This window comes from Cyprinodon variegatus, unplaced genomic scaffold, assembly GCF_000732505.1.
Source record: "Cyprinodon variegatus isolate N-32 unplaced genomic scaffold, C_variegatus-1.0 Scaffold549, whole genome shotgun sequence".
Lineage (NCBI taxonomy): Eukaryota > Metazoa > Chordata > Actinopteri > Cyprinodontiformes > Cyprinodontidae > Cyprinodon > Cyprinodon variegatus.
This window is the reverse complement of record NW_015151002.1, coordinates 360,312-376,258: the sequence shown is the minus strand read 5'-3', so window position 1 is coordinate 376,258 and position 15,947 is coordinate 360,312. Positions and strand designations below refer to the sequence as shown.

The 15,947-nt window shown below is 36.5% G+C and overlaps 1 protein-coding gene across 1 annotated transcript; it reads left to right on the top strand.

Moving 5' to 3' along the window:
* The first annotated feature begins 509 nt into the window (after nucleotides 1-509).
* On the top strand, nucleotides 510-6,198 carry LOC107095459. The gene is made up of 6 exons (XM_015391574.1): nucleotides 510-851; nucleotides 1,131-1,229; nucleotides 3,749-3,879; nucleotides 4,000-4,161; nucleotides 4,333-4,559; nucleotides 5,841-6,198. The coding sequence occupies exons 1-6, from the start codon at nucleotides 785-787 to the stop codon at nucleotides 5,941-5,943; spliced, it is 789 nt and encodes a 262-aa protein (XP_015247060.1). The 5' UTR covers nucleotides 510-784; the 3' UTR covers nucleotides 5,944-6,198.
* Nucleotides 6,199-15,947: the final 9,749 nt, after the last annotated feature.

Sequence of the window (15,947 nt, the reverse complement as noted above, 5' to 3'; positions counted from 1 at the left end):
GTCAGAATTCTGATTTTAATCTCAAGTCACATCTTTATTAGTGAAGTTGAGTGCTCCCACATATCTTCCTTGCTGGTGCCAAACTATATTAAGATCTACAATTTCGTTATCAAAGTCAGAATTCTGAAAAGATAGTCAGAATTCTGAGATTAAAGTCAGAATTCTGACTTTTTTCTCATATTATACTGAAATAAAATGTAAAAATCAGTTAACTTTTTTTTTTCTAAGTAGCTTTAATCCTCTTCCGTAGAATGCAGTAATTTCATGTAAGATATCCATTTGTAAATAGGCCTTTACACGCTCAAAATGTTTGTCCTGTTCCCACGTATTATGGTTCCTGCGTGTTTTACGTGATGTACTTTTCCAGCAGCTGTAAAGTATGTGCGTGGGCATGGCGTAGAAGCCGAGCCTATTTTGCATATTCATCCCCTCAACCAATCAGATTGCAGCATGCTGATCTAAGCCCCGCCCGCGCGGCAACTCGTCTCTAGCTCGAGCGCCTCCTCCTGAAGCATTGTCCCTAGCATACAGAAGTTGTACACACTTGTAGGCATAGCTTTAAAAAGTTTAAAATATAAGTTTATTTGTTGTTCGTGAAAGGCTTAGCTTATATCAGGTAAGTTTATAACACCCTTTAAAGAGCTGGGGAGTGTCTGTGTTTGTCGCGCGCCAGCTGCTAAGGTGGAGGAGTGTTTAGTTCTGCACCCCCGCGGGGTTTAAAGTTCTGGCTACATGATTAGCAAGAAGCTAGCTCCACATCTCTACTGATAAACGTTTGGCAGCGATGGCGGCGCTTTGTCAGCAACGACGTGCCTTGGTGGAAATACCTGCACCCCAACCCAAAATAGCAGGTAAGCCTGACTCTGATGCAGTAAAATGATTTATTCGGGGTTTAATGCTACAAACTTATTGGGAGCTTTGCTATCATGCTAATGTTAACAGGATGCGCGCGCCTCCAGCGCAAACGAGCGCCTTTTACTGATTGTGAAATAAGTTAAACAGTTGCTATATTTACGTTTTACCTCAATATTTACTAATTATTTTTTCCACAAAAAAATAGTTTTTTTTTTTTTAAAGAAAATGATACAGAAAATTTTCATAAGTATATTTTATTTTTTCACTTTTTGCAGCTCGAATGAGAAGGTCTTATTTCGAGATTCTCGGTGCTCGTTTGGCCCCTGCTGCACTTCCAAGAGGCAGGAACCCAAGCACAAAGCGAGCACACTCTTGTAAGTAAGAAAAAATAAAATGATTGTCCCACAGTGGGGAAAATTGTGTGTGGCCTGAAAAAAAGAGTAGGTATTTAAAAGAAAGGGTATATAAGTTTGGAAATGTTGACAATAAAAACAGCACATGGTTATTAAGATGTAAGGATTCAGATTAAAGGGTTTGAATGGTGCAAATAATTTTTGATCAGATTGAGAACCTGTGTTTTATCCGAATTAAACACCAATAACAGTTTATAGAGCTAATGTGTTGGAGGTTTTGTTATGACACAAGCAGGAATTAAGATCAACTAAAGCTGAAAACTTTCACACAACTTCTCTGTTGTGTATTTTTGCAAGCCTTGTTTACAGATAAGTGTTTAGAATTGATTCTTTAAACACTTTGGGTATCTTTATGTAATGTTGTCATCATCTTAAATATAATTTTCATATAGTATAACAGTGGAATCCATTTATAGTGGTCAAGTTGGTCCAGAGCCAATTTGAACACTGTAAGCCGTTGATTACCAAAACCGAATTTACCATTACTTCACTTTATTTTATTATGCAGAATATCATCTCAATGCCATTTGTAGGGTTTTTCAATAAGAAAATGAAATTTAACACAAAGCATCTACATTTACTGAATTTTATTACAGCACGATGAAAGTTTAATTACAGTTTACTGCGCTGTGTGCAGACGTAACTGGTAGTTTCGGCTCTGCTGTGCCGCCATTCCTTTTTTTTTTTTTAACACATCTGAAAGTAAAGTTTAAAACAGATGGTTTCATGGAACAACAGCATAAAAGATAACTGCATAGGCTACAGAAAATTAAAGCTGGCCTACCTCTGTTTTGTGTTGGGATCTGGTGTGCCGCATTAAGAAATCAGTTCATATATTTATCTCTGGTTCCCTGGATCAGAGTGTTTTACCAACACGGAGTTCGCTTCTTTTTCAAAACAATGTAAAAGGTCAAAGTTTTTGAAACAAACATGCACCAGACCATTCTTTAAAATGCAAACTGGATTCCTCATCTCAGCTCTTGAAGGGACAACGGTCTCCTCTTCTTCATCCTCATCCTCCTCCTCCCTGGCCGTCAACTCTTTACGTTAGCTAGCTAGGCAGAAGCAGAGGCCCCGAAAGGAATCATGGGAGTAAGAAAATAAAATAACTAGGCAACACATACTTTTAAAATTATTTTTGCACATGTTTACATTCATAAAATGGCCAAAAATGAACACTAAGTGTATTTCTTGATTACTATAAACGAATTATTTAAATAGCATTTGTATAGAAATCATTCTGTCCCAAGCCTTTGATCTATATAAGCGGTTGATGACTATATCCGTGACCACTATAGCCAGATTCCACTGTAATAATAGACATTGATTTTGCTTCTGTTGCATTTAGTGTATTCATTAACATGGCCTTAATCATATATGTGACGCTACTGACACTCTAGTACTAATACCACCGTCAATGCTACTAATTAATTCAGTTCATTTATATAGCGCCAATTCACAGCACATGTCCTCTTAAGACACTTTAAAGAGAAAATTCAACCAGCTCATACATTCAGATTAGTTCCAACATTTTATATCTAAGGAAAACCAGTTGATGGCATTGACTCGAAGGCAATTCCTCACACCGAGCAAGCTTGTAGTGACAGTGGAGAGGAAAAACTCCCTTTTAACAGGAAGAAACTTCCAGCAGAACCAGGCTCAGTGTGAGCGTCCATCTGCCAAGGCTGACTACTGTTCAAGGAGACAGAAGCATACATAGAAAAAGAAGAGATACAAAAGGCAACTTTCAACTAGCTCCATGGGTGGCCCTGTCCAGGAAACCCGCAACCATGCAGACAAGCTCCAAGCCAGCTCCCATGTCGGAGGATTAAGGAGAGCATATTTACTTAGTCACAGTCAGAAAAACAAGACTACCCAGGCCAAGCTCTAACATCCATAAATAAAGGCGTTGATGGCAGCAGCACGGGTGACACCCCTCTCCAGGATGGAGTCACAGCCAAACAGGAACAGACCATATGAACCTACTATGATGAGAAAAAGCAGAGCGATGCATAACGTTAAAGATTGTACTAACAAATACTACAGAAGGGGAGAATAGAGAGAGAACCATGAAAAGGGGTCCCTATGTCTTCCTGCAATCTAAGCCAATAGCAGCACAAATGCTATAGTATTGTAGATGTGCTATAAGAAGGGTTAGGCCACGGTGATAAAATTAGACTTTTTTGTATCCAATGGTGATTATAATTTATATTTGGTCCGTTTGTCTAATCAAGATAGCAAACCTTGTTGGTTATTCTCATTTTTTCTTTCTTGCACTTTAATTGCTGATTTTAAAAAAATGTTGTGCTCAAGGTTGAATAAGCTGTAACAGATTAGGTTTGATGCTGCAAACTCCTCAAATTTAAGACAAATGGTAGTTAGGATGTGGCATGTTTGAGGGTATTATTGGTGTAGCGCCGGGGTAGTTCTCTGTTGTCCAAACACAGACTGTGTTTTAATGTCGCTCATTTTTGTTGCAGTGGATTTATCCTTTGGGGGCCTGTGGGGAGAAAGGATGGAGAGCCAGTGTGAAAAGATGGATGAACATCCAACCCAACTCTCCAAGCAGCAGCTGGTGCAGCTCATCAGATCCCTCATCCTGGTTGAACAGGTATTCACCTTGATTATGTGTTCCTGCTACTGAATTGAGTATTTATAGATCAAAACATGTGTTTCTGTATAGTTAGTGCCTGAGACTTAACAAAAACATAATGTTCTGGATTGTTTTCAGAGCCAAGAGCCCAGAATGGTGGCGACAGACCTCAAGTATCTTCACGAAGACCTCCAGCTGAAGAAGACGAATGTATACAGGTCTATACCGTATTCACGGTTTGGCTCCAACAGGGATGCTCACTGCTACAGAAAGGCCTATCCTCACCTGCTGGCTTTTAAAGTACGTGTTAAAGAACTAAATTATTCATCCTTTCCTCACTTGATGCATCAATCAGAAAAAAGTGTATATTTTGGCAGAAAATTCCTCGTAATTTTTGTCTTTTAAGTCAGGTGATTTGGTTTATTCAAGCTAAGACCTAACCTGCTTATTCTACTTCTTATTGGCCTTCAGCTTTCATGTCAGGAGTGGGGCCAGGTTCTCCTGAGGAACAAAGAGTGGGATGCTGTGTTGGAGCACTCCCTTATGGCGTGGCGATTCACCAGTGACTTACCACAGTGGGACACGGTGAACCACAACGTGCTGAGAGAACAGTGTTACGGCGTCTTGGCTGCTCACAGTCTTTCTGCTCTGGAGCACTACCGACCAGAACCCAGCAGAGCACGGGAACTGCTGCGGAGGTAACTGTCAGGCTTTTAAAGCTCATTGAATAGTTCAGCTGGTTTGCAACATGCATGCACATTAATAAAATAAACACATACATTTTAAGGTAAGTAAAAGAAAAGGCAGGTTTTAAATTAGACAAATGCTACTAAAGGGTTTTTAAAGTCGTAGGGAAATCATATTTAAATTCCAAATCATTGTGGCTTTAACATAAATATATATGTACTCTTTATCAAACGATATTTTCCCAAAAGTTAGAAAATTATTATTTAAAAAAAAAATCCTGCCTTAAAATCTTTTTTTTTTTTTTTTTGTTATCTTATACAAGCCAGTCAGTTATACGTCAGCTTGTACACCTAAATTCAGCCAATCATATATCAATGGTCATCTGTCGATCAAATTCTTTTTGGTCTCAGCATCTTTATTCATATGTCGCAGCTAATATACGCAACGGTTCAAATAAGAATCATTTACTTTCCCGTTGAGTTCAATCCCAGTGTTCACGGAGATGGACGTCTGTGTCTTCGGTAGGTGTAGAGCTAACAGAACTGGCAGTGTTGCGAGGCAAGGCTCAAACATGTACGGCTGTAAGCCTTCTACACCAAACCAAGCTTCTGGCGTCCTCTCCCACAACAACTTCGTCCCCACTTTCCTCCTCAAAATAAAAAAATGTATGACGGAGGAGACTTATCCACGACCTCCGGTTCAAAACTGTCCTCTTGCATGTTTCTGCTGTCCATAGCGTTCCTTGACAGTGTCGTTGCTAAGTCACCAATTTAGTGCTACTTGGTCCCAGTGTAATGCTAACTGGTTAACAAGATGCTTCAGAGACACCGGCCACAATCAAACTTGCTTGTGAACCTTCCTCCACAACAATCCCGCCCCCTTGATAAACGACCAGTCACATTCACTTTATGCACTCGTGTAAAGTCGGGCACCACTCAGGAGAATTCGGAAATGCAACAGTTGGAACGGCCGCTTCCCTACGACTTTAAAGGTTTTATGGGGAAAAAAAGAATGTAGCTTGGCTTATATATAATGTATTGAAGTCCTTTCTGGGTAAATAAATGAAAACCAATTAATTTTTCTGTTGATACATCCACCTAAAGATCCGACTGGAGTCCAGTTTTCCTGCCTGTTTAAAGAATATAACAGTAACATAACAATTAAAATGCTTCTGTGTGCTGGTAGCCTCATAGGTCTAGAACATTCTTTCTTGGGTCAATGCTTCAGTAGGAAGAATCCTTTCATTTGAGACGTATTCCTAATGTCACTCTTTGTTTTTTGTTTTTCTTTAGGTTTAAAGTTGCTCAGCTTCAAAGCCAGTTAATAGCTCCCTGCATTGAGGAACTGCAAAGGATTATGGGATATACAGAGGACTTATCCATGGATGCAAAATGATCTATTGATTAATCCCGGCAGGTGGATTCTGTCTGGTGAAAACGATGCCACATAATGAGTCAAATGATTGTTTCAATGGGCCAGAAATGTTGTTTACATGGCTGGTTATTCACGAAAACAGCCACAGTGTTTTTAAGGACTGTTGATAAAACACCCTGTTAAACTTCAAATAGGAGGATTTAGCTTAGCTAATCTACAGTTTCTATGAGATGGTGGCTGAGGGGTGGAGAAACAAGCTACTGAATTGTAAAAAAACAAAAAAAACAACATGCCATTGTTGCCAGTTTTTGGGTTGGCTTGTTAGATTGGTATCAGTTTTCTTGATATTTAATACGTACTATGTTTTTAAGTATTAATATTCAGTTTGTACAAGCAGTAGTTTGAATAACTATGTGTTTTTAGAGTCTTTTGGAGAATAGTTTGACATCTGAATTGTTAACGGCCTTATTTTTCGCCTATATAAAGTTCTCTTTACTGTCAAGAGAACATATTTGTCTTACTGTTTTTCTGTGGTACGGTATTTTTGATTTTTTTGGAGTCCTTTATTGCACTGTCAATGTTTTGTCCTGAAAACTTGAATGTTTTGATAAAAATGTTTCTAATTTAAATAAAAATGGAAATAAATTGCAAAGAAACATCTCTTCTATTCATTGCACTATACATGTATTATTTATGCAAAAGTGTTTAATTTACATATATGTTGTATTACCGTACTTGGAGCAAACTTAAAGTTCAGATTGGTTGTCTTCTTTGCCTTCACCACTAGATGGAGCCCATGTTGCACATCTCTCAGCATCCTGGTCTGTTGACACTCAGGTTTGTGACTGAGTCAAATACCAACTAATGCGATTGAAGAAACAGCTGTTGCCATGGTGCTCTTAAGAGCTAAGATTAAACAATTTTTGAATGCTATTTAGGTTTAATAAATGAGGCTGTTGGCTGATACTCAGACCTCCTGCTGCACTGACATTGATTCCTGTGGGAACAAGCAGCCTCTATGATATCTATAGCCCTCTGTTGCTTTATTATTGCTTTTCTGGAAACAGGTTTTAACTCAGGCTCTCGTTTCCATGGTACTGAATTATACAACCTATTAATATTGCAGCCTGTAGGGTTCTGTAAATTTGACAACCCACTCAAGCGTTGTTTTAATTTGTCAATTGCAACTTCCAAATGCAAGGCAGCTTCAGTTACCTATATGGAGTCATGCTGTCTTCTGTTAAAAAGTAAAGTGAATATATAGTGCAGAGGTTGTTTTACCTAAATTGTACAATTTAACTGAAGAGAATTAAATCAGAGTAAAATTTGGAATTACATGGCAATAAAAAAACAAAACAAACTTTCACCTATTATGATTTACTGCAGCGTCCTTCAGAATAAAAGCCCATAACTGTTTTGATTCAAATGCCACATGTCAAACTTTCTACAGGAAATTCAAAAGATTTAAAATAATAGATTAAAATTAAAAACAGATATTTATGGAATAAACCCCAAAAGGAGAACCTAGTTTTGATTTGTGGGATTAATTGTGGAAAAAACAGCCCTTGATTGCTGTAATTGATAAATTAAAAAAAATATATATAGATTGTACAAGTTGGAGAAATGTTTCTTATCCTATTATAACAGTAAATGGTATGATTTATTTTTGGCATTAGCTAATTAGTGTGAAATAGTTCACAAATTAACCCAGATTCACTTTTGATTGGGTCCATTGTGACGACTCCTTCCATGAATACAGATGGTCTGAATTTGGATACTTGGACCTAACCTGAAAAAACCTGCCTTACAGGCTCAGAATAGCAGGTAATCCCTGCAGACATGATTTCTGGGAATATTCCATGCTTATGCAAATAAGTCTTTGTGCAAGTTTTCAGTCTTACATCCATGCTCCTTAGGCAGGTACTCAGCTTCACCTGGTATGTTTCTTGGATCATTTACCGTTGTTATATTAACAAGTGAGGAAATTCCACATGTCCAAAATCTGTTGCAGACCCACTGGAATCTGAGTTTGTCCCTCAAACCAAGGGAACAGCACAAGGAGAAATCCAAGTTACTTCATTATGGTGGTGACAGAAAAGCTTTGTCCAAACTAATTTTCTTTAGACTTTTGAGATACTGATGTCTGGGTGCAGTTAATTAAGATCATAATATTTTGGATGTTTAATTCCTATTCATTATGAAATTTCCATTTTAATTAAGGTTATTCTGCCATTTTATTCATATCTTTGTGCTCTAGATTAAATCATTAAGTGTAATGTTAATAATAATTTGGTCATAAGAGTTTTACTCAATTGCTATTTAAAAAAATCATTGGATGAACAGCTTACGGTAAGTGAATCTACTGTAGTCAGACCTGGCAACAAGAGGAAATGTGTTTTTAAGTTTTCTGTAAATATGGCCAGAAAATCAGATCAGTAGAACTTGGAAAGTTACAGAACCTAAAGTTTCTCTTTTATTAGCTGTAAATATTCTATCTTTTTGACATTTTGAAAGGTTCTTTGTGTAATTTTTTAAAGAACACATTTTTTAAAGAACACATTTTACAGTTGCTTTTTGAACCCCAGTCAGCTTCGGCAGATGGCCGCTCGCACTGAGCCTGGTTCTGCTGGAGGTTTCTTCCTGTTAAAAGGGAGCTTTTCCTCTCAACTGTCGCTACAAGCATGCTTAGTGTGAGGGATTGCCTTCAAGTCAATGAGTCGATGCAATCAATTGGTTTTCCTTAGATAGAAAACTTTAATTCAATTTGACTGTATGATCCGGTGAACAGTAAAGTGTCTTGAGATGATGTGTTGTGTATTGGCGCTATAAAAATAAACAGAATTTTATTAATTTAATTATATCCAGATGTTATTTTACTACATAAAAAATGAATCAACTTACCAGGTTTAAACGTGGAACAGGAAATAGTACAGCAAAAAAAAAAATTAAGTAATAAATACCTGTAAGTTAATAAATTTAATGTTTTACTATAATCACAGTAAAATGCTGGTTGGTGAGTTTTTCAATGAATATCATCATGGCCAGTGAGCATTAATAATTTGCTTGGAAATAGAGTCATTTCAAATATTTGGATACTGTGAAAATTTAATTTAGGCAAAATATTATCCTCATGAAACACACCTCTTTATCCAGGCTACATTTGATTTTTCTAATGGTTAATTTCTGTTCATTTATTGCTGGTAATGGTAGGTATTTATGTATTTTTTTTACTTTCAGGCCAAAAAGCAATCACATGCTGGCCCAGTTTGTCCTGCGTTACTTATCCCAGCGCTGCCTCCTCTTCCTTCATTTTCAGCTCTCTAATGAGAGACTGATTTACACCTGTGATGCCAGGTGAGCATAATTAACTTTAATTAACTAGCTGTGAGGATAGAGACGCTGCTCAACTGAGTCACAGAAGGAGCTAACCGGATGGAGAACATGCAGGGTGAGAGTTAGTTTGAATAAAACTCAAATATCCATCTGAATAGTGGATTTATGCATTTTATGGAGACATTTGCACTTTTACAAAATGTTGGAAGGGAAATAAAAAAAGTGCAAAGGTGGGGAATGCCATTCTTTTTCTGATATGTCTTTAGCTGCATCTGTTTGTTTACAGCTGGAAATGGTTCAGATAACCTACAGTAATTGTGATGCAGTAACAACATGTTAGGTCAAAAGCTTAGGATTCTGATGCTTATTTAGACTATTTGATGTCTTTATTCAGCACTTTCAGTTTTAGAAAGGTTCCCACGTTCACAAATTTTTTGCTTTTGAGAAAGTAGCTATAATTGGACTGTCTGAGGTCATGTTTTTTTACTAGAGTAGTCCTATATCGTCAATGTATCACTGTTTGACAGCTGCATTTTGAGTAAAATACAATGCAAGAAAGCATAAGATTTTTTTTTTATATAAAACTGTTTAGCTGGGATGTTTAAAAAAAAACAAAAAAAAAACATCCTATAAGTAAACTATTTTTTTTCTTTTTGAAATTGTCATTAAATACTTATTTTTAAGGTTTTATTTATTAATTTTTCTCATTTTTTCTAAAGGATGTCAATATGTAGCAAAAGGTGGTATAGTGTTCCATTAAAAAATTAAAAAATAAATCCCCCCAAAATTGTCAAATTTTCTTCAAAATAATTTTTCTCCTTTCCAAATTAATCTTAGCTGATGACTTTATTTTAAGAAAATTACATCTGTTGTTTAGCAGTAAATTACTAAAAGGGTTGATTTTCATTTATCGATTGACACACACACACAATTTTTTTTAATGTTATCAGTTATTGTAATCCTCTGAATGAATAAATGACATTTACACTTAAATGATAAGAATAATAATCGATAAATCAATTTCGGAAAATATTTGAGTGGTTGAATATTAAAATAAATCAAAATTTCAGTTCCGAATACCCTAAATTTATTTGTACATAGAAGCTAATAAAATAAACAAAATGTTCCACTTAATATACAGTCTTTGCAGCAAGTATTTTGTAGCCTTCTGTTTCAATTCCAATGTGAGACCTGTTGAATCCATCACATCATGAAATTTCTTAGCCTTGCCAGTCAGACTGATCATGCTACTAGAGCCCCATATCTACATTCCTCTGTTAGTTGCAACCTTAACCGTTATGGTTCCTGGAAAGCGCTCACATTATCGGCTGTAATTAGAGGCATAATCTTTAAAAATATGGAATTCCCTTATCTTTCAGCCCCAGATAAGATGAATATAGGAATAAACCATGTTTTCAACATTGGTCTTTAGACTTATTTCAAATACTCTCCAAACTTCAGATGGATCATCTTAATAAGTGGTCCTCCCAATTGTCAATCATTCTGTTGATATGTTTATATAAGGCCGTCCTTCATGCTTGTCCTCATTTTCACTTACTGGCGGTGAGTCTGACATAGTGGAAAAATTAAAAATCTTTTGGAAAGTAAGCCTGATTTAAACATTTAAACAGAGCGTGCATGAGGAGAAATGGGCTTATGCACACTCTTTCACGCAAGGAGAGGGTGGGTCTTTTAAAAAATGAGTGAAAATCCTCCACAATACCTTTAAATACAACACATGGGGGTAGTTTTATGGTTTTACTTATAGAGAACAATTCTAGCTTCTGATTTTAAAAACATCCCAAACCCATGTCATCCAAATTTATACTTCAAAGCAGCCAAATAAACTCAAAAATCATGTTTCTTTGACGAAATAACCATGGTTCTGTCCACCCTAATCATGACCCTTAAATGTTTGGCTGAAATACTTCATCTTCTTAAATGCAGGTGGATCCTGTACGGCGCCTCAGGTCATCGGAAACAGGTGCTCATGAATAAAGAAGACGCTTAATATGCGTAAGGGTTATTAATTACAAGCTGGATATTTATTTATTTTTTTAACAAGCAGCTTCTCTGTTTTAACCTTTTGCCAGTTGGATGTGGCTGTCAGCTTATGCGTTCTTTACCTTTTGTCTGTGCTGCATTTCTTTCCTCACCTTCTGTCTGCTAACATCGGTCTCATTTTCCATTAATGACAGTTTTTCAAGATAACTTTTTTCCTTTTTCCCTACCTTGTCACATTAGGTTATCTCTGCTAATGCTTAGTTATTTTAATCAGAAAAGAGCATATTTTTTTAATGCCAAAATCCAAAACGAAGGAAATGCAAATTTATTCTGACATATTCAAATCAGCTAGAAAACATAAATTGGACTGTTTAACTCTACCCCTCCACCACTAGTCAGGCAGTTTTGATTTTGCTAGTAATTTTTCTTAAACTTCTTTATTGATGGTTAATCCTACCATGGCCTGTTATGTGTATATATATTTAAAATACCGTAAGAAAAAAAACAATTGCCTTGTCTTATTTCATGTGCATATTATCTAATTAATCTTATTTTAATAACTACTCAAATTATTGATAAATACACTTAATTTAAGACATTTTGCTTATTTTTAAGTAATTTTTGCAGTGCATGGGTTTTCATCAGTTTTTGATCCATCAAAATACCTCCAGAGTTGCTACTGTGTTAAACAAGGTCAACAAACAACAGGACTTTTAATGGCAACGCTGGTTTCCTAAAAGTATGAAAATTTAAGCACTGTACACTGAATGCATTCATTAAATGGAGTAGCCGGTAGCTCTGCTGATGGTTTTACACTGGAAAAACGATCTAGGAATAAGTAAAAAAGTCTTAAATTAAGTGTATTTATCTTTAATTTGAGCAGGTAAATGAGATAGTTTGCCAATGGAATGAGTATTTTTACTCTTAAAATAAGATTATTAGATAATATGCACTCAAAATAAGACAATGCAATTGTGTTTTCTGATTTTAAGTGTAAATTGTCTTGTTCCATTTGCAAAATGTCTCTTTTACCTCATCAATCCAAGAACAAATGCACTTATTTTAAGAAAAAAATTGCTTTTTTTTTCCAGTGTAGGAAAGTTTTGTCTGGTTTAATAGCTCTTGTCTGTGGGGTTAAGGTCAGCCTAGTATGGTTAGCAAATGATAAAGCATAGGCTGATTTCACTCTTTAGGAAATTTCCTGGTGGATGTCTGCCTGCTCTGACTTTGGACCTTATAAAACGGTGTGTCAGCACTTGCATATTATGTCTCCCCATGTTCTCACCTGCTGTGGAAACTTCACTTACATTTAAAGACCTTCATCAAAAAAGGAAATGAAAACATTTCCTTCTGAAAAAGGGATATTAGACCCGTGGGTAATAATAATAGCCTTTTTTTTGTCTTTACTACAGATATGATGAAGATATTCTGGCTGAAGAATTGCAAAGTAGAAGGAATGCTACAGTTGAAGCCCATGTCGGGGATAAATCTGTGTGGTGGATTATGAACTCACTTCAGCTGCATTAGAGGTCTTGAGGTTCTTTGAAACTCCTGGATTGACTTCGATGTGAGTATATCTGATGTTTGTGCAAGTTTCCCCCTCTACCTTCTCCTATAACCTTGATATCATAGGATATACCCCCATATTGACAAACAGCCTCCTTACTAATGGCCTTTTGTGATTTAATTACATGTTCAGTCTGCCCTGGGATATTGTTGGTCATATAGTAACATGGTCCAAACATTTCTCTATTATTTAATTTTCCTATATAGTAATCTAGGTTTCTGCTTATAACATACTTGAGGAGCTTCAGCAGCAGTACCATCATCACGAATATCCAATTTACAGTCCCCACATTGCAGATATGTTGTAATCTCTGCTTAAATCATAGCCAAACCCGTTCTCACAGGGACAAATAAAACCTAAACATTATCCGCCACACATTTGACTTGATAAGAATTTACCATAGTCTTACAATAGTCACCACTGTTCCGTGTCATTTACCTTTTTACTCACGGAGCAGCCAGCTTGCTTGGACTCGGAGGGTACACCGGACTCGTCCTTCAAAACGGGCAAAAAGAAGGCCGCATTTGTTGGCTGCATAACGAGGAACGTTTCAATCCAAATAGGCCTCGGTGCCATGCTATGACGTAATCGGCTGATGAATCTGCCCCTGAATTCAAACTCGGCAAATGTTTATCTGCTTTAGCACAGTGGATTAAGGTGACTGCAGTTCAGCAAAACTCTGTTAATGAGCTGTCTATGGAAATCTGCCGTACTGAAGCAGGGAAACTCCCTGCAAGTGCCCTTTAGGACCTACCTTGAGGTCCTGTCTAAATGAATGATGATGATGGTGTGATTCAAGACTTGGATGAACAAACGTATAGCTCTTGTATTCTTTTCTTTTGCACCATCTGATTTTAATAGTGTTTTGCTCAGTTTCAGATCACATGATTTGTGTGATGCAAAAGTGTTTCCATTGCATTTTCATGAAATATAAGCATTTTGATGCAACAAAAAAAAAAAAAAACTTAGAGTAAAAATGTTTTGAAATTGCAGCATTTCCATTTATCACGTTAATTTTTTTTCTATTACAATTTGCACAATTTGAGGGTTAATGGGAATGCAGCTATTGACTCTCTTCAATTACAGCAAATCTGTAAGGACTCGTTAGCCAAAGCAGATCTATGTCGGGTGTCGCCATAAGTGCCGTGCAAAAAGTGCTAGCAGAAAGGGGAAGGTAGGAGAGGGAAGCTGGATGCTTCCTCTTAATGGTTCAATAATCATAGGGACCTCTCTACATTCCGATCTGGCACTCAGACCTATAATAAATGTCCTTTGCGTGACGTGGAATATAAGATGGAAATGACCGGAATGTCCAGAGATAAGAGACTGCACACATGTATGTAGCTCCATTAGTGTATTTGTTTGACTTTTTCTTGGGCTAACAAGATCAATTAGTGTAACAGTGCAACCCAACAAAAGCAAGCAAATCACCAGTTGGGATGAAATATGTTGACCTTAGAAATCAAAGTTGCATTTGTTTCTGTTGCACATGTCATTTATATTGCATATAATGTGGATACCTCACAACCCATTACTATGGGGACAAGTTTATCACTCCCTATTGATTTTAATGCTCAGTATTTATTTTTTCTATATTAATGCAATTTACCTAGGCGTTTCCTGCTTATGTAAAGCATTTTGGATATTTCTATAACCTAATATGCCATACAAATGAACCTAACTTGATTAAAAAAACATCTTCCACATGGAAAGCCTTAGAAATCAAAGCCAAAAGCAGACCTATGTATAATTTGTGAGTAGGTACCAATTTATTATTATTTTGTATTTTTAGTCACAGTCTGAACGATATCTTCACAGGGAAGAGGCAATAAGTGCCAGAACCACAACAGTAGGTAAATCAAGATCATCATATCAAATACTCAGGACTACTATGACCAACAGGGTGGCAACAACAATTGTTGGAGAAATGGGAGTGGAATGTTTTTGTCACTCCTATCTCCTGGATAATAGTGTAGCTGATATCGTCAAGATTGTGTTATATTTTGACAACAGTTTTTGCAGAATTGTGTAAAAAAAAAAAAAAAAACAGTCTTAAAGTTAATAAAGACTACTTATTAACACCAGGCTGCTAAATTGCCCGATTATAAAAGTTAAACAGCCCTGCACTACAGTCTAGTTCAACACTTTTTTTTTTTTTTCAATTTTCTTCAGTCTGCCCTGTAACCTGCATGGGAATCTCTTTATTAATAGCCATTAAAGTAAATATATCACTTTTATCCAGCGACATCTTTGAATATTTTATTTTTAAGGGCATATTCAATATTTGGCAACAATGACAGCCAGACCAGAGAAGTTGGGTTTAATTCTCCCATTGCTTCTCATCTGAAATCCTGAAACTACTTTACTATTTCTATAGATTTAGAATGTAAAGAGCCCTTTAGTTACAAGGTGTATGTTATGAACACATTTGTAGAGATGTATACATCTAGAGGAATACTTAGAAGATTAAAATGTTTACCCTTATAGTAAATGGTAAAATGAGCCATCCCCAGTTTTTAAATCCAGCTTCTGAGTCTTGGATTGAGATTACCTTGACCTTTTTTGTAGTCATTTGGTTGTATTATACTGTAGCATTCTAAACAGCGGTGAGTATACAATAGAATTTTATATCAGTGTTTTTCAGATCTCTAAAAGCATGAAAATATGATGGAAAATAATTGTTCATATTATACTCCCAATCTGATCTAAATACGGTAAATAGCTCTCAATCCTGCTCCTCAAGTACCACTGCCCTGCATGTTTTAGATCTCTCCTTGCTGCCACCAACTCTTATCAAAGAATGAGTTAACAGGCTTCCTCAGCGCTTAATCGCTGCAGGAGATGTCAGGCAATCATTTGAATCAGATGTCATGCAACAAAGACATCTAAAACATGCAGGGAAGTTGTACTTGAGAAAGTTTGAAAACTACTGCTCTAAATCGTGTTCATTCAGTTCCTCATCTTTTCCTTCTTTCGTTGTTTACAAACTGCCCTTCTCATGTCCTTTCTTCTAGCTTTCTAATGTCCCTTTAATACCTTTTGCTCCTTCCTTCCTTCCTTCCTTCCTTCCTTCCTTCCTTCCTTCCTTCCTTCCTTCCTTCCTTCCTTCCTTCCTTCCTTC